The sequence below is a fragment of the Sorex araneus genome, chromosome X (genome assembly GCF_027595985.1).
Source record: "Sorex araneus isolate mSorAra2 chromosome X, mSorAra2.pri, whole genome shotgun sequence".
Taxonomy (NCBI): domain Eukaryota; kingdom Metazoa; phylum Chordata; class Mammalia; order Eulipotyphla; family Soricidae; genus Sorex; species Sorex araneus.
In genome coordinates, this window is record NC_073313.1 from 304,910,881 (window position 1) to 304,935,176 (window position 24,296).

The 24,296-nt window shown below is 38.6% G+C and overlaps 1 protein-coding gene across 1 annotated transcript in view; it reads left to right on the forward strand.

The window, feature by feature from the left end:
- The window catches only part of KDM3A (lysine demethylase 3A), a 56,583-nt gene that overhangs the window by 14,429 nt on the left and 17,858 nt on the right, over nt 1-24,296 (forward strand). Inside the window, exons 9-16 of the mRNA XM_004612035.2 lie at nt 7,310-7,473; nt 12,317-12,831; nt 14,768-14,972; nt 18,123-18,337; nt 21,484-21,636; nt 21,774-21,869; nt 22,225-22,352; nt 23,995-24,190. Coding sequence (XP_004612092.2) covers nt 7,310-7,473; nt 12,317-12,831; nt 14,768-14,972; nt 18,123-18,337; nt 21,484-21,636; nt 21,774-21,869; nt 22,225-22,352; nt 23,995-24,190 — 1,672 coding nt within the window. The remainder of the gene's footprint in view (nt 1-7,309; nt 7,474-12,316; nt 12,832-14,767; nt 14,973-18,122; nt 18,338-21,483; nt 21,637-21,773; nt 21,870-22,224; nt 22,353-23,994; nt 24,191-24,296) is intronic.

A 24,296-nucleotide genomic window follows, 5' to 3' on the forward strand; every position in this document is an offset into this window, starting at 1 on the left:
ATATTTTGCTCCAGGGTGGAATGTTTTTATTGGTTAAGTTGATATTTTTCAGATTGTGGACAGCACTTTAGAAGGAATGTTGTTCTGAGTGCTCAAGGCAAAGCTTGGAAATAGACCAGGGTCAATTTATGAATCTAGGTTTCTCAAACAGGTCAGACTAGACTACAGTACTAGCTAGAGCCTAAGCAAGAGGTGTGTAACACAGATACTTAAGAATTTGGCCACCTTTGCTTTTTGGTTATCTTTGATCTTTAGCTTATATATAGGCAGCAGGAACTTTGATACTTTATAAACCAAGGTATCTGTACTGGGTCTTCCTTGGAGGGGTGTGTAGGCTTGATCTCAAATTGTTTAGGAAAAAATAAGTTAATTATGGAACTTAGCATTACTACTTTTCATGTTTTGCCTTTGAATTTACAAAGGAAAATAATATACTAAGGACTACTGAAGATGTCTGGAAAGTGATTGCTGTATTTTGTAGCTAAACTCATAGAAGATATTATTAGACAATCCACTGTATTAGAAGGTAGAGAGAAGCAGAACAGAATGATAACCTGTCAGGTTTTGGCATTGCATGCATTGTTAGTAATTTAGGGGGAAAGATATAGTAAAGTCCATATTGGACATGTTGATTGGTGATTATGTTAATGAAATGGTCTGATTAGAAGGAGCAGCCATGTGATCTTTTGTTGGAGAAAGGGACAGAGGATAGGAAATCGCATTGATAGAATCAACCTGGTTCTATTAGGGTCAGTGGAGACGTCTGGGGGAAGATTCCTCTTCTTTCAAATGCCAAATTTTCCAGTGAGGTTATAGGTGTTGAGCACATAAATTTCTAACCTTCAAGGAGGTGCTTGTAAAGTATAGTATATACATATGATTATCTCTACCTGACTCACCTGACTCACCAATTGAAGGGCAGGGAGCATGTCTTTTTGTCTGTCAGCATACCCAGCTAGTAGGTTTGTGTTACTGAGCTGATTGTTGGACACAATAGAAGCTGTTGAAATAATAGGTAATGGTAAATCTCTGAACTTTGGCTGTGGGATAAGGGCCTTAATTTTTTTAAGCCATAATTCCTGTATTGAAAATGAGAATCTATAATATCTTAAGTATGTTTGTTTCGGTTAAGTCCTGTTATAGTTAACTAGTTATCTTCTCATTCTAGAGGAAGTTGGAGATGGTAGATTTATTTTTCACTTGAGTATTTTTAGAGTTGGTATTTTTTATATGGTTTTGTTTTTCTAAAATGGTTAGTTAACCTGAAATACATTGAAGAAAGGAAGTGTTACTTACAATCATATATCTCAGATTTTCTTGCTATTTTGGAATAGCTTCTCCTGCCTTAAAAAAAAATTGTATTTCTATGGATGGAAATGTTTTCTTTCATTATTTTTTAAAAACAAAACATACTTCTATATCCTGATTCTTTGCAGTATCTTGTGATTCTTTGTTTTTTAAATTTAATTTTTATAAAATTGTTCACAGTGATTTATTACATTCAATATTCCAACACCAATCCCACCACCATTATACCTCCCACCATAATTATTTCCTATTTTCCTAACTACCACCCAAACACCACCCAAGCCTACCCCAAAAGCAGGCCCAAAATGATTTAGTTTGTATTGTTTGTTATGGTTAATACACTAAAAATGATCAAAAAAGATTTTCTTAGAAATTGTGTGAAAATTTTTGTATCTTACCCTGGAGTCATTAAGTTCTTGGGCTGGAGCAATAGCACAGAGGGTAGGGCATTTGCCTTGCACGCAGCTGACCTGGGTTCAATTCCTCTGTCTCTCTACAAGAGCCTGGCAAGCTACTGAGAGTATCCCTCCCGCACAGCAGAGCTTGGCAAGCTACCCATAGCATATTCAGTATGCCCTAAAAAGTAACAATAACAAGTCTCACAATGGAGACTTTACTGGTGCCCACTTGAGCAAATTGATGAACAGTGGGATGACAGTGCTACAGTGCTATGAGATTACTAATCTGTTGATACAGGTTAATCCTTGTGTTTTCACATTTTCTTAATTGAGATTGGGTGCCTTGTACTGTACATCCTATCCAATGTGGTGTGCTATTCCTGGTATATCAGAGGTGTAGAGTTTGATATTTTGCTCCAGGAATTCTAAAATTTTGATGGGGGTGATACAGCTGGAATTAAATTTTTAACTGCATAGTGACTTTGGAGTCTAGAAGCATCACTGCAGCTTGCTGATCTCTTCTGAGATTTTTTTAAATTTTATTTTTATAAAGTTGTTCATGATAATTTATTACATTTAATATTTAAATGCCAATCCCACCACCATTGCACCTTCCCATCACCATATTTTGAGTGTTTCCACCCCAAATCCCAATTTGTTCCCCCCCAAAGCTTGGCACATCAGTGGTGTAGATAGAGTACAAGAGTTCTAGGAATTCTAAAATTTAATGATTATACAGCAGATTCACTCACAGGTGAGGCCTGTTTTGCTCTCTTTGAGGAGTTTTATATCTGAGTCTTTGGATTATGGCTGTTGATGAGGCTATATGGTGCTAGGGGACATATTTGTGGGTGTAGCTGCCAAGCTACTGGCAAACTTGGGGGGTGGGGGGAGTAGGCCCATTACTACTCCACGCAAGCTTGGAGATTTCAGTCCATGGTCTCTTCCAATATGCGTCTCTGCATCATGGCTGGTTAACGAGTTTATTTGATGCTAGAGGCAGTTCATGGGCATGACTGCCAGACTCCTGGAAGAACAGGGTGATGGGGGGAGTTCACCGATCCTCAACTCCATGGGTATCTGTGATTTTTTTTCTATGCTGTTGCACTGTCACTGTAGCACTGTCATCCCATTGTTCATCGATTTGCTTGAGTGGGCATCAGTAATGTCTCCATTATGAGACTTGTCGTTACTCTTTTTGGCATATTGAATATGACATGGGTAGCTTGCCAGGCTCTATATTTTTCTATAATCAATAAATTCTTCGCTCTTCTGGATTACGCTTAGATAAATTTTTAAAACATAAGCCTAGTCTAGATTTTAAGATAGTTGTAGAAGTAAAGGGAGAGCAGGGAAAGAGATTTCCTTTAAATATGAGTGAAAGGTGAGTACAGCAGCACAATGCACACACCTGAATGTATTTGTACTACCCAGATGTGTTGCACACGGTGTTTACTTTTATAGTCTTTGTTGGATGACAGGGTTTTGTGATTAGGTAGATGAGACTCTTGATTGCCTTGGCATACTTTCGGATAAGGTAAGCCTTTTTTCTTTTCAGTAACATGGCTTCTTGAAGGTCTTCTCTGCCTAGCAGACCATTCATCAGTTAGGACGTTGCTGTGCTCAGGAATGTGAGCGAGCAGTGTCTTTAGAAAAACCATCATACGCTCAATTATATTATCTTCGTCTGCTGGCAGGGAGGAACTATTGCCATGACTGGTATAGAAGACCTTCAGGGAAAACTGTTCAGGTAAGAAGAAACTTTGACCTCTGTCAAGTCAGAGATTAGTGCAGTAGTTGGTGTGTGAAGATGAGTTTTGGAATTGAAGCCCTATCTTTTTTGAAGTTTCTTTGAAAGTTGTGGTCATTTATTTCAGTTTCTTATGTGCTGACATACTTCATTTTCCTTAAGAAAAGCACCTTAGATGAAGCTAATTATAACATGGTGACTAAGTTGAAAAATTTTTCACTTTCGAGACAGCTGATTTTTGGGCCAGGCCCTGTGGTAAAAGTACACATATAAAATATGCTTCACCATTTAGAAACCAGGAAAATGAAACTTAGAGAGGTAGAATAGTGTTCTAGGGAAGTGTGAAAGAGTGAGTTTAAAACCAAGATCCAACACCAAACCCAATTTCTTAACTACAGAAATAGTTTTGCTGCTGCTGTTCAATATTTTCCTTGGTATGGTGTGCGTCAGTTTTCATTGTAAAAATAGAAGATTCCCCCTCCTTTTCTTCCATCATCCTTTCTTCCAGTATATATTTATTGAATAGTATGTGCTAGGTATGGGTGAACATTACTATCTCACCTGAGATAGCTCATAATATTTATAGTTATTTTTAAATATTAAGAACTAATAGTTTTCATTCATGTATCCCACAGTCTTCTGTATTGAATATTTGCTGTGTGTCTGGTTCTAGATTGTCTAATGGTAGACACAAGAGGTGTTCTCTGCCTATAAGTACACATATTATTGTGAGGAAATTGATAATAATTGATTTAGAGAAAGGCATTTTTACACTATGATAATGCAGTGAAAGATATATACATGACTGTATCATAGAGTAAGTTGGTGGCTGGTGGTCACTGCATTGGAAAGGGAGCAGAAATTCTAAGGTGGTGATTGAGGATGAAAAGATGGAAACAGCAAGCCATGTGGAAACTATCCTGACAGAGATTATCGTGTACATAGACACAAGAAAGAATATAGGATATTTTAATGACCAGAAAGGAAATTGGAGCACTGAGCAAGTGGAGTGAATTGAGATGAATAGAGAGTGTTTGCAGAGACCAGACCACAAAGATTTCCTGTAGACAGTGAAGTGTCATGATTTGGTTGATTAACATTTTTAAAACATTTGCTTTGTTGTAGAATAAATTCTGGGCAGAGAGTAGTAGGTTCAGGTTAAATTGGAAAGAAGTCAGGCCAGTTAAGAAACAGTAGTCTAGGGGAAAGATAGTGGTAGTGGAAAGATATTAATAGAATCAAGAAATATAGGCAGAATTTACTGGTTCACTAATTGGACAGAGGTTTTTCTTTTTATTGTGAATGATTTTGGTCTTTGTATGTTGGAAATTGTAACCAGGACCTCATTCAAGTGAAGCCTGTGTTCTACTATTGACTTACATTTGGGATCCAGGATGGAGGGATTTTTTTAAAAGCAGTTTGTTATATGAATGGAGTAAAAACTTAAAGCCTTTTGTAATCCCAATTTCTTCACTTACCTCATTCTAACAACGCAATTTAAGGAATGGTATTAGAGAGTATCAACTCTTAATACATGAGATACGGAAGGTGGTATGAAGGAAGGTTCTTGATAACACTATTCCTTGAATATAGCACTGTTGTCCCGTGGTTCATCGATTTGCTTGAGTGGGCACCAGTAACATCTCCATTGTGAGACTTATTGTTACTGTTTTTGGCATATTGAATATGCCATGGGTAGCTTGCCAGACTCTGCCATGTGGGCAGGATACTCTCGGTAGCTTGCTGGGCTCTCCGAGAGGGACGGAGGAATTGAACCTGGGTTGGCTGCATGCAAGGCAAACACCCTACCTGCTGTGCTATCACTCCAGTCCATGTTTTGAATAAGCAATTTTAAATGAACTGATGCAGGCTGTAGCAATAGCGCAGTGGGTAGGGCGTTTGCCTTGCATGCGGCCAACCTGGGTTCGATTCCCAGCATCCTATATGGTCCCCTGATTACTGAGCACCGCCAGGGGTAATTCCTGAGTGTAGAGCCAGGAGTAACCCCTGTGCATCGCCTGGTGTGACCCAAAAAGTTAAAAAAAAAACAAAACTGATAATAGATAATTACAAGAAAGTTAAAAAAAAAAAACTTTAGAAACAAACTTCTAATTTTCTTATTTCAAGGATTAGAAAACTAAGTGCCAGAGATACAAAGTCTCAAAGTTATTCTTAGACTAGCCAAAACCTTCTCCCTTCTGGGGAATACTCAGCTATTATTTAGTCAAAGTTGACTGGAGGAGTATGGTCAGGTTGCTTGGGTATTAAGAGTTTGAAGTTTTACCAAAGCTTTGATAATGAGTATGTTATTTGTCAGATATTTCTGTTTAGCATATAGTTGGGAATCTTCTCAAGACTGCCAGAATAAATGTCTGAGGTAAAGATTTATGAATAGGCTACATATATTTTCAGGATGGTGAAGTTTTGAAATTGGAAATACAAAAAAATTTTTTAGAGCTTTAGATGTTAATAACTTGCAAATAAGGGAACTGAGGAATCTTTAAGTTTGGATTAGTGGTATGATGTATGTATAGTTCATAGTGAGGTGAAAGGGAAAGGCTGGGAAAGATAGGAGAAAGACCTAAAGTTTAAGTCACATATGAAGAGGCTTATGAAGATAGGGAATTGTTTCAGCTGTCATGTCAAAGTCTAGTTATCTGGAGATGAGATATATCTTTTCATTTTTTTCCCATGGTGAGAATTTCCATGGTGAGGTTTTTTTCATTGATAGGAAATAGTGGGCTCATTGTTCTTTTTTTTTTTTTTTTCATTTTGGTGGTGGTGGTCCCAAGCTCTGCTCAGAAGTCATGGAGGGACCAGAGGTCCCTCCTGGAAATACTCAGTCAACCAGGCTAGCAATTTCACGTGAAGACTTGAAGATGCAGTGCTGCATAGGCCCTGTGATGCCAGGAATGTACTGGGCCACCCTACCAGTATTACACAGTGTTATACTCAGCAGTGCTCACAGGGACTCTGTAGGGCTACACCATTGATGCTCGGGGGGAGCCCTAGTGCCAGATACTGAGCTAGGGTCAACTGCTACGAGGCATACATCTTAACCCCTGTACTGTCTCTCTAGACCCCATTATTTGTACTTTTCTAAAGATGAAACTGTATGAGATAGAAGGAGATAGTTTTCCCAGTTTATCACAGGTCTGTTGTGATCTATTATTTGGAGGTGGGGAGGATTTGGGGCTGCTTCTGGCTCTGGACTGAGGGGAACCATGAAGTGCCAGGGATTGAAGTAGGATTGGCCACATTCAAGGCCAAGTGCCTTAAACCCTGTGTTAACCAGTTCAACCCCAATTTGATATTTTTTGCAGCTTGAGATAACCATGTGACTCTCTGAGTTACAGAAGAACAAGAACTGTGTCAACCATTATTGCATTGTAAAGGTTTATCTTAGTACCCAGTAGGCTCCACTGCCTATTTGATTTATGTGATCTGGTCCAGTCTTTGCAGTAAGTGTGTGGTGGGTGTTCAGTAATATTAAGCTGAATGTGTAAAGCTGCCACCATTTGAAAACTCAATTTAAAAAGCTCATTTCTGTGCATTGTATTATTAAAATGATTGCCATGTGACTGCACTTTTTTGGTGCTATAATTTGAAATACATAAAAGGTGTGTATTTAAAGTCCTTATGGGGGGACCAAGAAAATAGACTGATTTATCAACCTCCAAATGTCTTTAATCTTGTAATTTTTATCACTTGTTATAATGCTTTTTTATTTGGTGGTGGTCTTCTGTTTCTGTTGTAATGAACCATGCAATTAAATTTGGATCTTGCTAGTAGTTCATTGTTCCCCAATTCTAGGGACTTTACTTTTAATATTTGTTGATTTGGTATTTTTTAGGCATCTCCCAGTGTGTGCCCTGTGCAGTCAGTTCCCACAACAGTGTTTAAGGAGATCCTTCTTGGCTGTACTGCAGCAACTCCACCTAGTAAGGACCTAAGACAGCAGAATACTCCCCAAGCTGCCAACTCTCCACCTAACCTTGGAGCAAGAATTCCTCAAGGGTAAGTCCTTATTTATTTAAGATGTTAGTTGTTACAATAAGGTCATTTTAGCCAAGGCTTATTCTTTCTGAGCTTACATTGGCAAGTGGCAGGACTTCTTTACATTCAGTGTTTGAGAAAGTCACATGGAGATGCTAAATTTCACCTGGTACTCATAGTATCTCAGGTTGTCCAGGAAGGTTTTTCATTACATTCTTCAGTCAGGCTCCTTCAAAGATACAAAGTGTCATAGGAACCCAAGTTAACATAGAAAAAGTGACAAGTGAAAAGATTTGAGAAAAGAACAGGGATTTTTTTTTTTTTTTTTGACTTGATAGCGTGAGAGAGGACAGTTGGAATATAATTATATAATTAAAGAACCTGCTTTCAAAAAAAGGGTCAGATTAGTAATATGTAAGACTCTGGTTAGTAGAAATGTGGAGAGAGGGAGAGAAGGTTACAGTGAAAGAGTCTTATCGGTCCTAGATTCCCAATACAGGTGAAAAAATGTGTGGTACAAAAAATGGAAATGAGGAAGCTATGAGATATAGCTTAACTATATGAGATGTAGTTAAGATAGTAATTTTAAGATGAAGGAAAGGAATAAGAAATATAAAGTTTAACTAGAGATTGAAAGTGGGTATAAGATTTACAGAGTAGTTCTAAGGGAAAGAGAACTTTAGAAAGGTTTGTGACCTGTGTAGGCACTTTGGTAAAATCTTAAAATGTGGATCACAGAGAGAAGTAGGTTTGGTGTAGAAAAGTAGGTTTGGAAGATTACCTCAAAAGGTGAGAATGGTTGAGCTTATTGTTAAGTTGGAAAAAATTAGACTGCCTAGGATAGATCTTGGAGTATGGCTACATAGAAAATTTCAGGTCATACTGGAAGTACTTGCCCTAGCAGTTAGGGAACAAAAAGATATGAAGGTTATCAGGATAGGAAAGGAAGAAATCAGGCACTCACTGCTTGCAGATGACACAGTACTATACTTAGAGAACCCTGAAACCTCTACCAAGAAGCTCCTAGAAACATTAGACTTATGGTAAAGTCGAAGGCTATAAAATCAATACTTTATTGTATTGATGTCCATGGCTTTCCTATATGCAAATAATGAGAGACAAGAAAATAATATTAAAAAAAAAAAAAAATCCCGTTCACAATCATGCCTCAGAAAATCAAGTACCTCAGAATCAGCTTAACTAAGGAGGTAAGGGACCTGTACAGAGAAAACTATACAAAGCTACTTAAATAAATAAAAGAGGACATGAGAAAATGGAAACACATTCCCTGCTTAATGGATTGGGAGAATTAACATTGTCAAAATGGCAATACTCCCCAAAGCATTATACACATTCAAGGTGATCCCTATAAGCAGTTCTGCGGGGGGTGGGAAGATGGGAGGCATCACCTTCTCCAAATTCAAACTGTACTACAAAATAATAACTAAAACAGCATGGTATTGGAACAAAGACAGATCCGCAGGCCAAGGAGTAGGGTTGAATATCTTTAAACACACCCTCAAATATATGATAATTTAATCTTTGGTAAGGGAACAAGAAATATGAAATGGAGCAAGGAAAGCCTCTTTAACAAGTGGCACTGGCAAAACTGGACAGCACAGGCAAAAAATGGGCTCAGACCTCTACCTAACACCATGCACAAAAGTCAGATCAAAATGGATTAAAGACCTCAACATCAGACCAGAATCCATAAAGTACTTGGAAGAAAAGATTGAAAAAAAACTCCACAATGTTGAAGCTAAAGACATCTTCAAAAATGAAACACCATTGACAAAGCAAGTGGAAGCAAAGACAAATAAATGGGACTATGTTAAACTAAGAAGCTTTTGTGCTTCAAAATAGGCAGTCACTGGGATACAAAGATAGCCTACAGAATGAGAAAGGATATTCACCCAGTACCATTCTGATAAGGGGTTAATGTCAAAGATATACAAGACACTGATTGAACTCTACAAGGAAAAAACATTCAATCACATCAGAAAATGGGGTGATGTAATAAACTTTCTCAAAGAAGAAATTCGAATGGCCAAAAGGAACATGAAAAAATGCTCTTCATCACTAATCATCAGGGAGATGCAGATCAAAACAATGAGATATCATCTCACACCACAAAGACTGGCACACATCCAAAAGAACAAAAGCAACCGGTGATGGTGTGGATGTGGGGAGAAAGGAACTTTCCTTAATTGTTGATGGAAATACCAAATGGTCCAGTCTTTTGGAAAACAATATGGTCATTTCTTTAAAAAAAAAAAAAATTGAGCTCCCATTTGAACCAGTAGTACCACACCACTCCTGGGAATATACCCTGGAGGCCCAAAAATGCACAGCAGGAACACCATCTGCACTCCTATGCATCTGCACTCTTATGTTCATTGCACTATTCACCATAACCAGAATCTGGAAACAACCTGAGTGCCCAAGAACAGATGAATGGATAAAGAAACTATGGCACATCTACACAATGGAATACTGTGCAGCTGTTAGAAAAAATGAAGTCATGAAATTTGCCTCTTAAGTGTATGGACACGGAGAGTATCATGCTGAGTAAAATGGGTCAGAAGGAGAGAGATATAGAAAGACTGCATTCATTTGCGGTATATTAAAAAAACATACAGTAGAAGAATATCATCTATGGCCAGGGAAAATAACCACAAATATGTGTGCATCTGAGGGTAGGTAAGGGGTAGGTAAGCTAGAGAAGAGACCGGATGTGACAATAATAGCTGGGAATGATCATGCTGGACAGGAACTGAGTGTTAAAAGTAGGGAAAGGGATATTATTGATAACCTTTCAGTGTCAATATGGCAAACCACAATGCCCAAAAAGGGTAAGGGTAAGGGTGGGAGTGTGTGTGTGGGAGAGAGAGAGAGAGAGAGAGAGAGAGAGAGAGAGAAAGTGTCTGTCATAGAGGCAGTTATGGGGTGAGGGGATGAGAAATGTGCACTGGTGGAGGGATGTGTGTTGGAACACTGTATGATTGAAATCCAATCATGAACAGCTTTTTAAGGGTCTGTCTCACAGTGATTTAATAAAAAAAAAGTTAAAAAAAAAAGAAAATTGCAGGTCAGGAGCTAGAGTAGTAGAACAGCAGATAGGGCACACTTGTCTTGAACATGGCCAACCCAAATTTGATCCCCAGTACCCCATACGGTTTCCTAAGCCCACCAGGAGTAATTTCCTTAGCACTGTTGCATGAGGCCAGAAAACAAAAGTCATCACAGGAGGAAGGACAGTCTTAAGTATAGAAAGGAGAGGAACAATAAGCAGTAAGAAGTCAACTGGTATCCAAGCAAAGATGTTTTCTTTTGGGAGGCAGGGGATGTGGCATTCTAAGCAGTGCTCAGGAGACTGGCGGCCCCACCAGGCCTGGAATTTCATTGTGAGGTCCCTAGTGGTGTTAAGTCCCTAAACAATTTCTCTAGCACCTAAACAAAGAAATTTTTTTCCTTAATTTTCAAATTTTTTTTCATAGATTTTATTTATTTATTTATAATGTATTTTACACTATTAATAACGGTTATTGTGCACATAGTTCCAGCCTCACCGCCACTCATTAGGACCCTAATGCCCGTTCCTCTTTAACCCTTTCACTCCTCCCCCCCAACTGAATTGTGTGGATCAGTTTTCCTATTATGTTGCTTTTGGACCTTTATTACTATTTCTTTTTCTTTTTTTTGCTGTTTTTGGGTCACACCCAGCAATGCTCAGGGGTTACTCCTGGCTCTGCACTCAGGAATTACCCCTGGTGGTGCTCAGGGTACCATTTGGGATGCAGGGAATCGAACCCGGGTCGGCCGCGTACAAGGCAAATGCCCTACCCTCTGTGCCCCCTGTATTACTATTTCTAAGAAAGCATTTTTAATGAGAAATTCTTTTCAAGGATGAAATTCTTTGTAGAATTGGAGGGAAACTTTGACAGGAAAAAAAAAGCAAAACACAACAACAATGTGTTCTGCAGCAGAAAACTTTAGGGTGAATTCCAAAGGAACAAAAATTAACTTGAAGTGTATCTTTATCAGGATGGGTTGGAAGAATTCAGATTGTTCCATGAATAATCAAGTAATAAATGATCCTTCCTTTGCTTTGCGTCCTGATCACTTACCAAACAGTAATGGAATATTTGATATTCAAGTTGGTTATCTGATGTTAATAATAGGACAGGGCTCTTTGTTTTTGTAGTATTGGTGGTTTGGGTTCCCTTTGATATTCGAGGGAAAGATAAGGTTAACTATTCTGTAAAAAGTAGAAAATAACTTGAATGGTCTTGGGTAACATGTTTTTTTTTTTTTCTTAGTATTTTAGATATTTTTGGAGTCATTGACTGATTGACTTCAGGTCACAGAAATTTATCCTAAATTCTCTAAGATGAGCAAATTTTTCCTTTCTGAAGTACTTGTTGCCTTAGGGCAGGACTACTTAAGTTTTTCCACTTATAACTCCAGCACTGGGCATATAAAATGACAAATATATAGAGATAAAAAACACTGACAATTATAAATATATTTTAAAACATTTTTTTTTTAAGTTCTGCAATCCCACATGGGGTTGTAAATCATAGTTTAAGAAACTAGGCTGTAGGAAACTATTTGAAAGGTAGAGGTGAAACACAAGAAAGATTAGAGGTTTCTAAACTTATTTTGGGTAATGTCCTCTTTTCATATTAAAAAAATCATCCCTCTTGCCCCCCAGAAATCTACCTTCTCTGCCCCCCCTTTCCCACCCCCAATCTGTTGTAATCAAGGCTATTGTCAATTCCACCTCACCCCCTTGGCAAGGTGGTATTACCTGCTCTTGGAAGCACTGGTCTCAGATGTTAGTTTTTTATTTCATCTTTTTCAGGTGTCAGAAGCAAAGTCTACCAGGAGAACTTTCTTCCTGTCTAATTATAAATCCTGAAATACAAAGAACAAAACCAGAAACTATTTGTAAAGTAGGATTGCTCTCTTCAAAGTCTTCTCAGATTGGAAATGGAGACTTGAAAGCCATGAATGAACCCCAAAGTAGCTGTACCCAGCTGAAGGCAACCACTGATCAGGAAAATAGTTTGGAACCTATTCCTCAGCCATCTACTGGTCTTCCTGTGGAGTACTTACCTACAAAGTCTTCTCTGGGAGAATTAGAAATCACTAGTACTCCTGAACTTCAGAAGCACTTAGAACATGCACCTTCCACAGCTGATGTTCATTCAATTAAGGCAGAAGAGAAAACAGGTCATGCTGATAAACCTAATATTTGTGTGGAAAAAAAGGTAGAACCTTCAACTTTAAGTTGCCAGTCACAGAATTTAAAGGAATCTTCAGTAAAAGTAGATAGTGAAAGCTGTTGTACAAGAAGCAACAATAAAATCCAGAATGGTGAGTATTTTTTATGTATTATTATTGGAAGAACATACAAGATGGCGAGATGGTAGTGGAGATACACACACTCACCCATAACACCTGGCACTCCTACATGCAGCGCATGTGCTTCAGCCCTTCGAGCTATCTCCTCAGCTCAGTCTTCAGTAGTTTATAGTATGTTCTAGTCCTGCCTTAAAAGAGAGGTATGGGGGCTGGAGCGATAGCGTAGCGGGTAGGGTGTTTGCCTTGCACGCGGCCGACCCAGGTTTGACTCCTGGCATCCCATATGGTCCCCCGAGCACCGCCAGGAGTAATTCCTGAGTGCAGAGCCAGGAATAACTCCTGTGCATCGCCAAGTATGACCCAAAAAGTCTTAAAAAAAAAAAAGAGAGAGAGAGAGAGAGAGGTATGATTTAATCACCTCTAAAATGATGCTTTAAGTTAAAAATGGTTATTTTCACCAAAAAAGAGAGTGAGCAAATGGGAATGCCCTGCCACAGAAGCAGGGTGGGGTGAAGGGGACAGGATGGGGGTGATGGGAGGGATGCTGGGACCATTGGTGGTGGAAAATGGGCACTGGTGGAGGGATGGGCAGTCGATCATTGTATGACTAAAACGTAAGCATGAAAACCTGTAAGTCTGTAACTTTGTCTCACAGTGATTCACTAATTAAAAAAATGGTTATTTTACCACTGCTTATAATTTTTTATGAAACACCTGTATTACATGAAATTGAGACTCACAGGTTACATCTCAGGAAGCATTTAGAATGCATTTTATCTTATACCCTAAAGGGTCTGTGCAGGAAAACCATTTGATTTTCATTATATTTGGAGTGGTTAGATGTTTTTGATGGACCCAAGAGACCTACCAAGCAGTGCTCAGGGAGGCCCAGCGGCCAGTTCTAGCATTTCTTGGCCAAATAGGTCAGTGATTGAATGCTAGGTTCCAAGGATGTGGTGCTGCTTGCTCATGCCAGACACCCTTGATGGTTGCTCAGGAGGCCATGTGGTGCAGGAGATTAAACTTGGGTTTAGGGCATGCAAGGCATGTACCTCATTCCTGTAGTATCTCTCTAGTCCAGTTGGTTGGCTTTTTTGTGTGTGTCCGTTTTTTGTTTTGGGGCCACACCCGCTGTGCTCAGGGGTCACTCCTGGTGGTGTTTGGGAGACCATATGTGGTGCCGGAATTGAACCAGGGTTGGCAGCATGCAAGGCAATACCTTAACCCTATTTCTGGCCCTGGCTAGCTTTTTTAAGTAGGGGCTATACCCAGAAGTGCTGGGAACCTGGGGAACATCCCATTGGTACAAGCTAGGCCCTTTGGTGCAAGCCTGATACCTGGTGTAGTGCTCAGACCCTGACCACGGTGCTAAGGTCTACTGGGCTACTCACTTGGTGCTTGGGAAGTGAGTATGCTGCTGGGGGTCAAACTTAGAACCTTGCACGTACAGGATTGTGTTCCACCTCTTTTAACCATATCCCCTGCCCCTAGGTGATTACTCTTGCAGAAAGTTTTAGAAAACATAGTGTAAGCCAACCTTTTTTGAGTATGGAAAGTACAGAATTGACTTTCACACAGTCCTTCTTGAGGTAAACCTATTTGCTCAGTTAATGTCAAAGTGCCTTTGAATTAAGTATCTGATTTAAAAGTCTTCTTAAAATATTCATCTTAGGATTGTGAATAGAAGTATAAATTTAAATTTTGAGTCTGATTGTTGAACGTGGGACTTAAAATTGCTAAAAAGATTCACCAAAGGAGAGATTTTGTAAGAGTAAAATTTTAAAAGTGTTCCTTTAAGTTGTCTTTGTTAACAATTTTTAGGACTCTTAAATGGAACAAATAATTGAAAAGAAATCTCCTTTGGGAAATTTGAATAGAATTTAGTCAAGTTTTGATATAATCTTTTAAAACTTGGTATCCCATTTTTTTCAACCTTTTGTTTCCCTAGTCCCAGCTCGGAAGTCAGTTTTGACAGATCCAGCCAAACTCAAGAAGCTTCAGCAGAGCGGTGAGGCCTTTGTACAGGATGATTCCTGTATAAACATTGTTGCACAACTGCCCAAGTGCCGAGAGTGTCGTTTGGACAGCCTCCGAAAGGATAAAGAACAACCCAAAGATTCACCTGTGTTTTGTCGCTTCTTTCACTTTAGGAGGTGAGACATTCTGGGGTAACCTGGGCCTCCCTCACTTGTATTTTTTTCCTCTCCTAAAGTGTCATCAGTAAATCTATAACTGAAAAAAGTAGAAGCTGTAACTTTAATCTGTGGGTTTAGGAAATCGGTATTATATATCATTTCCTTCTCATTTGCCCTTTTAATTTTTTTTTTAATTGAAGGATCTTAGAGTACAAACTTCTATTTTGAAAAGTAACACAGAACTGCAGAAAAATGCTGAAGGTTCTGAAAAAGTACCACAAATAACTATTAATTTTTTTTTAAGGAGAGTATGTTCTTGTCAAAAATAAAACTTTTGGGGGCTAGAGTGATAATAGGGCGGATATGGTGTTTGTCATGCATGCAGCTGACGTAGGTTTGATCCCCAGCATCTCATATGGTTCCCCAAGTACCCCTAGGAGTAGTTCCTGAGTACAGAGCCAGGAATAACCCCTGAGCATTGCCAGGTATGACCCCCCCCCAAATCAGTTATATGAGCAAAATCCTTCATCTTTATGTTGTTTTTTAAAAACCAAATTACTTTGGTTTTTTCTACACTGAGTCAAGAAAAACTCAATAAGTATATGTGTAGATACAACTTTTTTTTCTATGTATTGTGTTATTCTGGTTATAGATGAATTTCAGATATGATATCTATTTTTTGTTTTGTTTTTTTGTTTTTTGAGCAACACTGACAATACTCAGGGTTTACTCCTGTGCTCAGGACTCACGTTTCACTCCAGATGGAATTCAGGGAACCATATGTAGTACTGAGGATCGAATCTGGGTTACCCATTGTACTAGCTCTCCTGCCTCTGAACTTGAGATTTTCAAATAGTAGTTTTACTTTGAGTAATTTGTAAGAGCACCATGAGAAAATGTTATTCAGAGCCAGGATAACTGCTAATATTTTAACATAAATGTGTATTGATATATATGCTGGATAATACGATACAAAATATATTCTTAGTAAAGTTTAATTTAGTTTGTGCTTTCCCTCTGAGATTTTTTCCCTCCTACACAGGTAAGTTGTTAAGATGAAAATGCATTTGTGGGGACAGAACAGAGTATAGCAAGTAAGATACTTGCCTTGCATGTGCCTGACCCAGGCTCAATCCCTGACACTCCCCGTATGGTCCCACTAGCCCACCAGGAAGTGATCCCTGAGTGCAGAGCCAGGAGTAAATCCTCAGCACAGCCAGGTGTGGCCTCAAAACAAGCAATCAAAAAATGTTTGTGTGTTGGGGCTGGAATGATAGCCAGCGGGTAGGACATTTGCCTTGCATGCAGTCGACCTGGGTTTGAATCCCAGCATCCCATATGGTCTCCTGAGCACCACCAGGAGTAATTCCTGAGTGCAGAGCCAGGAGTAACTCCTGTGCATGGCTGGGTGTGACCCAAAAAGCAAAAAAAAAAAAAAAAGGTTGTGTATACTTGCATCTATTTTGAAGACAGTACAAAATGTTTATTCAAAAGAAAGGGGAAGTAAAACTCACTATTTTGTAACCAGTTAGAAATTAGATTCTTTGCGACTTAGCTATTTTCCATTTAAAAAAATCTTTTTGAAGAAGAAAAGTGACTTTGCTTGATGTTTTGTAGAAGTAAGGTTGGTAGAAACTAGAACAGACTCGCATTTTTATAAAAAATAATTTGAAAATTAGAGCCCTTCTTTCTGATGTATGTGGTGAAGTTATCTGTAGCTTCGTTATCTAGTTTCTTTTTTATTTTCTCTTGCATATGAGATAGAAGGTGGGTAGGCTCAGTGCTACAATTTGATTCTATTTGTTATTCCCTGCTCCTTTGAAATAGCTTTTAAATGAATTTTAATTATTATGACTATCTGACTTGAACTATCAATTATAAACTTGAATTCTCTTTTTGAATGTTTGATTAAGTTTCTATTGTTTTTTGGAACATCCAATAGCCTTCCAGTTTATTTTACACCCTGGGAGAAATTTTTCTCTAAAATACAACTTTGTGGCCAATGAATTAAGATAGTTTTGGTGGCTGCCAAGTTCTTAGAGAAGGAATCAGTAACCCTAATTTTTTTTCTTGCTTTCTGTGTTTTCCTGGGCATACCTTCCAGTCTCTTATATCTATCTTTTCTTACAAAGCCAGGTTTAATTACTATCTCTATCGTGAAGTCTTTATGTTAGCCCACAAAGCTCATAATCAACACTCTCTCAGTTCTTGTAACATTTAGGATTGTTAGTATATTGTGTCCTGCTTCACTTTGTTTTATGTCTTTGTGTCTCCATCCAATTGACCTATAATCTGTACTTCAAAAAATTCAAAATATACATAGTTTAGAAAAAGTGCAGTATCAGAGATAGAGAAAGAACATACAGAGAAAGTATTGTACCTTTACCTTTTTAGGCACTGAAGCTAAGTTAATACTGCCTATCATTCTTAAATTTGCATAGTAATTGTAGTTAGAATTCATTTCACATGGGTGCTGAATGCCTCATGGATTATTGTGGCTTAGAGTTCACCTCCCCTTACTGAGCATTAAAGTAATAGTTGTAATCAAATATAATTGATTGTCTTCTCTTTATTTTCTGGCTTACTTTGTGATAGGGCTGGAATGATAGCACAGCGGGTAGGGCGTTTGCCTTGCAGGCAGCCGACCTGGGTTCGATTCCTCCGCCCCTCTCGGAGAGCCTGGCAAGCTACCGAAAGTATCTTGCCCGCATGGCAGAGCCTGGCAAGTTCCCTGTGGCGTATTCAATATGCCAAAAATAGTAACAAGTCTTACCATGGAGATGTTGCTGGTGCCCACTCAAGCAAATCGATGAACAATGGAATGACAGTGCTACAGTGCTATTGTGTGATGACTTGTGATTTTACCCTTGCTGTTAAATCCTAAATCTGGCAGGTTCAGCAATTGGAGGTAGTATGATTAAATCTTGGCTCAAGTGTGTCCGCTCATCTCCTTTACCCTTCTTGCCCTCTCCATGTCTATTTCTTTGTGACTTTATGTGGCTTATTGTTTGTAGGAAGATTTGAATTTTTCCCCTTCTGATTTTGCCAAATAGCAATTTGCTGTAATTAGCCTATGGAGATTATAAAAAACTGGGAAGCAGTTTATTTAAATAATAAGTGTGAGATAAAAATCAGTTCTGTGTATAACACTTTCCCCACTTTCTCTAGGTTACAGTTCAACAAACATGGTGTGTTACGGGTAGAAGGCTTCTTAACACCAAACAAGTATGACAGTGAAGCAATTGGCTTGTGGCTACCTTTAACCAAAAACGTTGTGGGGACTGATCTGGATACAGCTAAATACATCCTGGCTAACATTGGAGACCACTTCTGTCAAATGGTGATTTCTGAAAAGGAAGCTATGTCAACTATTGAGCCACACAGTAAGAGCATCTCTTAGGGAATAGGTTTTTTTTTTTTTTTTTTTTTTTTTGTCCAACATGGTTTTCATTCTTAAATGATACCAAAGTCCTAATTGCATGGGTTCTTTTCCACCTATCGGTTGGGGATCTTTGGGGGGACAGTTACTAACAGATCGGGACTCTTTTCCTTAAGATAAAAAGGGTAAAGGTGAAGTGATGGTGGAATTTGCACAAATCACCGGCTAGCTCACAGAAAAAGGGCTTGATTCCCAGGCTGGTTTATTTTAAGGCAAAGATTCTTAATTGGGAATGTATTTCAAGGAAAATAAGAATGGACTCGCTCTATCCCCGCTCTGTCCCAGACATTGTGAATCAGAATACGTCAGGGTTGACAAGACAAGTCCCAGACAAAAGAATGGAATAAGTTTAGATTAAAATGACTCTGTTTTAAGGGAATAATTGGCTCATCCAACTGGTATGGGTATCTTTCTCTAGGAGCAACTAAGTAATCATATGAAGAGTCTGACCTCTTCCTTGACATCTGAAAATAATGCTGTCAGGGAGAGCAACAGATGACTTTCTCTCCATATGCCTCTCTAGAAGTGATTACCCATGGCCAAAAGAAGGGTGGGAGGGGGAAGGGGCGGGGGAGGGAAGTGGGAAAGAAAAAAAAAATTCCTGCCTCTAGGTGTGGCAGGAGGGAAATTAGGGATATTGGTGGTTGGAAATGTACACTGGTGGGGTGGAACATTATATGACTGAAACCCAATCATGAAATCATGAACAACTTTGTAGCTGTAACTGTATATCTCACTGGGATTCAATTAAAAAAAAAAAAGTGATTACCTGCCTAGTTAGAAGCACCATCTGTCTTTTAAGTCTCCCCCCTCCTTTTTTAATCCTTATTTTACATTTAACAAATTGTTGAAAATTAAAAGTTGAAGTCTTCCCATACCTCTGCTGGATATCTTTTCAGATTTTGCTTAACCAACACTAGTTTCATTATAAAGATATATCTATGTATGTATATTAATCTTAAGAAATTTGGTTGTAGCTACTAGAAGCCGAGACTAGCATATTTACAAGAATATTTTTCTTGGGTTGTATAGATAGTATTATGTCACAGGGGAACTGGGATTCCCGTGAGCAAAAATTCAGAGCTAAGGGGATGAGATCATGAGTTCCAGGGGCAAATTCCTGCTGAAGGACCAACTTTAGAACCACTTATTTCTTTGGGTATAGTAGATATTTCATAGGTTAAAAAAATTTTGCTAACCTGCCCCCCTCCAATGCATTTAGGATAAGTGATACTGGTTTTCTGTTTATTGTTCCTTATGCACATAATTTCCTTATGTACATTTAAGTAAAAGTGTAGTCGATTTCAAGAACAAGTTTATCTAGAGGTAATATTTAAATGATTGAAATAATAACTTCACTCCTGGATCAGCAGAACTATTTTAAGCAACTTGTACTTTTTCATACAAAAAAAAATAATGAAAGAAAAGGCATATATGGTTGTCTTCTAAGAACAAAACTGAGAGAAATTTTCCTTTGAGTATTTATATTTGATTAACCTTAACTTCTTTCCTATTTTGATCATGTTCTCCTCACAGTCTGACAGTTGGAGAGTGGTAAACGCTGTTAATGGTACTGAAAAATGCTTTTACCACAGTGAAGGGTGACTTTAACCTTGAGATTAGGAAGATGGTCTCAACCTTTATACCTTGTGTCTTTTCACTGACAAATAATAATTTATTATTGTTTTAGAAGATATCCTCTAAATAGTCTGTTTCACATGGTAAAGGTGAAGTCCATTTTGTCTTGTTACAATGAAATTACTCAGTTCGGTCAGTAATTTTGTATTTATTTGGTGCAAACTGACGTTGGTCATTTGCATTGTGGTCAGTCTGAACAAAACCACAGATTGAATTTGGAAAAGATGTTCTCCATAAAGAAAAATGTGTTTGGTCCAGTGTTGTTCAGAAGAAAGGAAAGTCTTCTGATTAGATACTGAGCTTTTTGTTCATACTCTGAAACTTTCTAGCACTTGACTTGGTCATTTGATTTGGCATTCCTCCTGCTTGAAGAAAGGGTATGTATAGTGTCCTGCTCAGCCCTGGAAGGTTCCTCACTTCAATTATTAGGACATGAATTAAAAATAATACTTGTAAAACTGAATTTTTTGGCTAGTTAGTGTGAGTCAGTCCTGGGTGTCTGCATCGCTCCTGGCACCCACAAAATCAAGTTATTTTTCTGATGTATGTGAAGAAACTGGTGTTTGGGCTATTGTATTCCTTCCAAATTAATGTGCACCCTGCAGGTTTTCTGAATGCACCAAGGTGGCTCATGGCTAATCTTAGGAAACTCAGTATCTGTTAGCCTGAAAATCTACTGAATGTTGAATTTAGGTACCATGCTTCCCCCCCCCCCCATATACACACACACACACACACACCCTTGGAGAAAGTTAAATTCTGCTGAATGTTGAATTTAGGTACAATTTCTTCCCTGCAAGGAACTCAGGCCTCAGACTCATGACGAACCAGTGCTATGTGATACCCCTATCTGAACTCCAGCTTGTGTAGTAATTACTGCTTTCCCCGTTGATTAGCAGTGTTCACTGGGGACACTGTACACCGGGGACATGGAGAGCTCCAGCGGGGCCTGGAACCAGTGGAGTGGGGAATCCTGCCTTTATGGAGTTCACAATCTTGGAGCAGGTTCTTCAGCTTTCCTCTAAGAGCCCCTTTTTGTCCAAGAAATTTTTTTGTGACCCTGGGAATATAAAATAGGTACACAGATTTACTGATAAGATGTCATAAATATATTTTGAAATTTTTTGTGTGTGTGACATCCCCTTCTTTAGTTACATGACCTACAGTTTAAGAAGCTAGGTCGTAGAGTGAAATGAAACAGCACTTGGCCATATTCATTATAAAAAGGTTTGAATTTGCAAAATGAAGGTTTATTGGAGTTCTGTGGTAATCAGGCACACTGGGCATGCAAAGTTGGGGGTGAGGCCAGAGGAGGGGTGGGTTGTAGAGGGTTTTGAGCATGGAAACTCCGGATGGGACAGGGAATGACATCACTCCATCTTTCCGCACCCCTTCACATTTTATTTCAAAAGGCCCTCCCTTAGAATTAAGTGATATGTTGATTTTTTGTAGGGCAGGTTGCTTGGAAGCGAGCTGTCAAAGGTGTTCGAGAAATGTGTGATGTGTGTGATACCACCATCTTCAATCTGCACTGGGTGTGTCCTCGATGTGGATTTGGAGTGTGTGTGGATTGCTACCGAATGAAGAGAATAAATTGTCAGCAGGGTAAGAACTGACCTGATTTTCTTATAGGCATCATACATCATTAAACTATCTTTTTGTTGGTTTGTGGTTGATGAAATACTGAAGAATTTGGAGCCAGATTCCATGAAATATAGTTACTATAGATTAATTATTTGCAGGTGCCACCTACAAGACTTTCTCCTGGCTAAAATGTGTGAAGAGTCAGATTCATGAACCAGAGAACCTAATGCCTACACAGATCATTCCTGGAAAAGGTATTTTGTGTGGTACAGAGGTTTTCTTGTTGTTTAGGTTTGCTAATAGGGGTTGGGAATTTGGTTTTACTTTGAGTAATCTAATTATTGCTAACCTAATTTTAGTATGTACCATAAATTCTTCTAATGCCCAAAGCTTTTTGAGGAAAAGACGTAAATAGTTGGGTAGAAAGAAAGAAAATGGTATGTTTTGAGGAATGTTTTGGATGAAAGGTAGGAGTGTTAAGCATAATGCTGCTAATAAAAAGTAGTCTTGTTGAAAATATCAGCTATTTCTTTGTGATGTTGAGGTTGAATGTACCTGTGTCCTAGTTCAGATGTTTGCCTCAGCCCACCCCACTTTTTTTTTTTTTAGCCCTGTATGATGTTGGAGACATTGTTCATTCTGTAAGAGCAAAATGGGGAATAAAGGCAAATTGTCCCTGTTCAAACAGGCAATTCAAAATCTTTTCAAAACCAACCTTAAAGGAAGACATAAAACAGGTATATTGCTGTTTATGTAAGATTTACTTACTATCCTTGGGATAATTGTTTGTCTGTTGCGAATAGGATTATTTAAAGGACTTCTATAGTGTATTTGGAACGAAGCTTGAACAGCTGTCAGTGGAAAGATGTAATTCATGTGTTTAATGGGACACAACAGTCCCAAACATCAGTTTCTCCAGTTGAATGACCCATCCTCACTTTTCATAATACTTTTGTGAACCTCATCTTTATGTGTCCCTCTTATTAGTAAGTTTTTAATTTTTATTCCTTGGAAAAAGAAAAAAACTTTTGTAGTCAAATTAAAAAAAACTTACGTGAGTGGGTTTAAAAAAAACTCACGTTTTACAGTTTATTCAGACAAGCTTTACATTAAAAGAAGAATAAAACATATTTTACTTCTATCTGGAAGGTTGAAGGAAATACTGAAATAATTCTTTGCCCATTTCCCATTAAAAACCATACTTTTACTTGGTACTCATCTTCCCTTCATCTCCTCTGTAACATGTACTGTCCACTTTTCCCCATCCTTCAGCCCTATAAGAGATCACTCCACATTCTTTTTAATAATCAGAAATTTCCTTACACGTCCATAAAGCTGTGGTAATGAGGCAGCCTTGGTAGAAGTGTTGTGATCTTTGGTGTCAGAACTGAATTTGAGTTGCTTTTTTCCCACCATTTTTTAGTTACTTCACTTTGAATCCGATGAACTGAATCCTATGTGTTCAGCTTCCTTATTTAGTTACAGAGAAAATATAAACAAGACTGATAGTTGGGAATCAGAATTACATCAGGCTGGAGTGATAGCACAGCAGTAGGGCATTCCCCTTTCACACGGCCGACCCATATTCGATTCCCCCACCCCTCTCGGAGAGCCCGGCAAGCTACCGAGAGTATCATGCCCGCTTGGCAGAGCCTGGCAAGCTATCCTTAGCGTATTGGATATGCCAAAAATAGTAACAATAAGTCTCACACTGACAAACCGCTCGAACAAATCGATGAGCAACGGGATAACAGTGACAGTGACAGAATTACATTACACGTTAAAGAGAGGGTCAGGACCACAGCAGGAACCCAGTTATCTTTGTCCTATATGTATAAACTCCCATCAGTGTAGTCATGAAGGCAGTTTTTTTAATAATTGAAAAATAAGTGGTGTGTTCTTTCCAGTTTTGAGTTATTTTAGTAACAGGCTTAAAGCTTACTACATTATGTTGATGGAAAATAGTGCTTTCCCCCTTCCAATTATTTTTAAAGTCACAACTGAACCTTTCCTATCCTGCCTCATATTTTCGTATTCATAGCTAACAGCCATAATTGGGGTTGTTATTAAGGAACTGGGGTGAGTTCACATGAAAGATAGGCACAGGCCGTTTATTTTTTGAAGTATCATGATAGGGAGCATGATATGAACATTTATCTCGTGTTTTCACTACTAATAAGTAGAAGCTAAAAGATTAAAATTTCTCCTACCTTATTGTATTTTGGTAGTACAAGATTATTACAATTTTAGTGGTATCTGGGGCTATTTAAGTTTTATGTGAACATTTTGTTCACATAACAAAAACAAACTTTTTGAGTTTTTGAGGATGAAGATAAGAAAAGGGAAATATCAATTTATGTAAAACTATTTTCAACACAGACTTCCTTATCTGGAGAAAAATCCACTCTCAGTGCCAGTCTCCAGCAGAATCCCTCAGCTCTGCCGCCAGTGGCTGTGGGTGGGGAAGTGGCTTCTAAACCAGCCAGTAGCCTGAAACCTGCCTGCTCCGCCAGCTCCTCTCCTTTAAACTGGCTGGCAGACCTGACCAGTGGGAACGTCAACAAGGAAAACAAGGGTGAGTGTTTCCCGAACCTTCCTCTGGGTTTCTGAAAACCTCAATCCGTTCACAGAGGGATGTGGCAACTTTGGTTGCTGTGAGAATAGTGTGATTAATGGTGGTG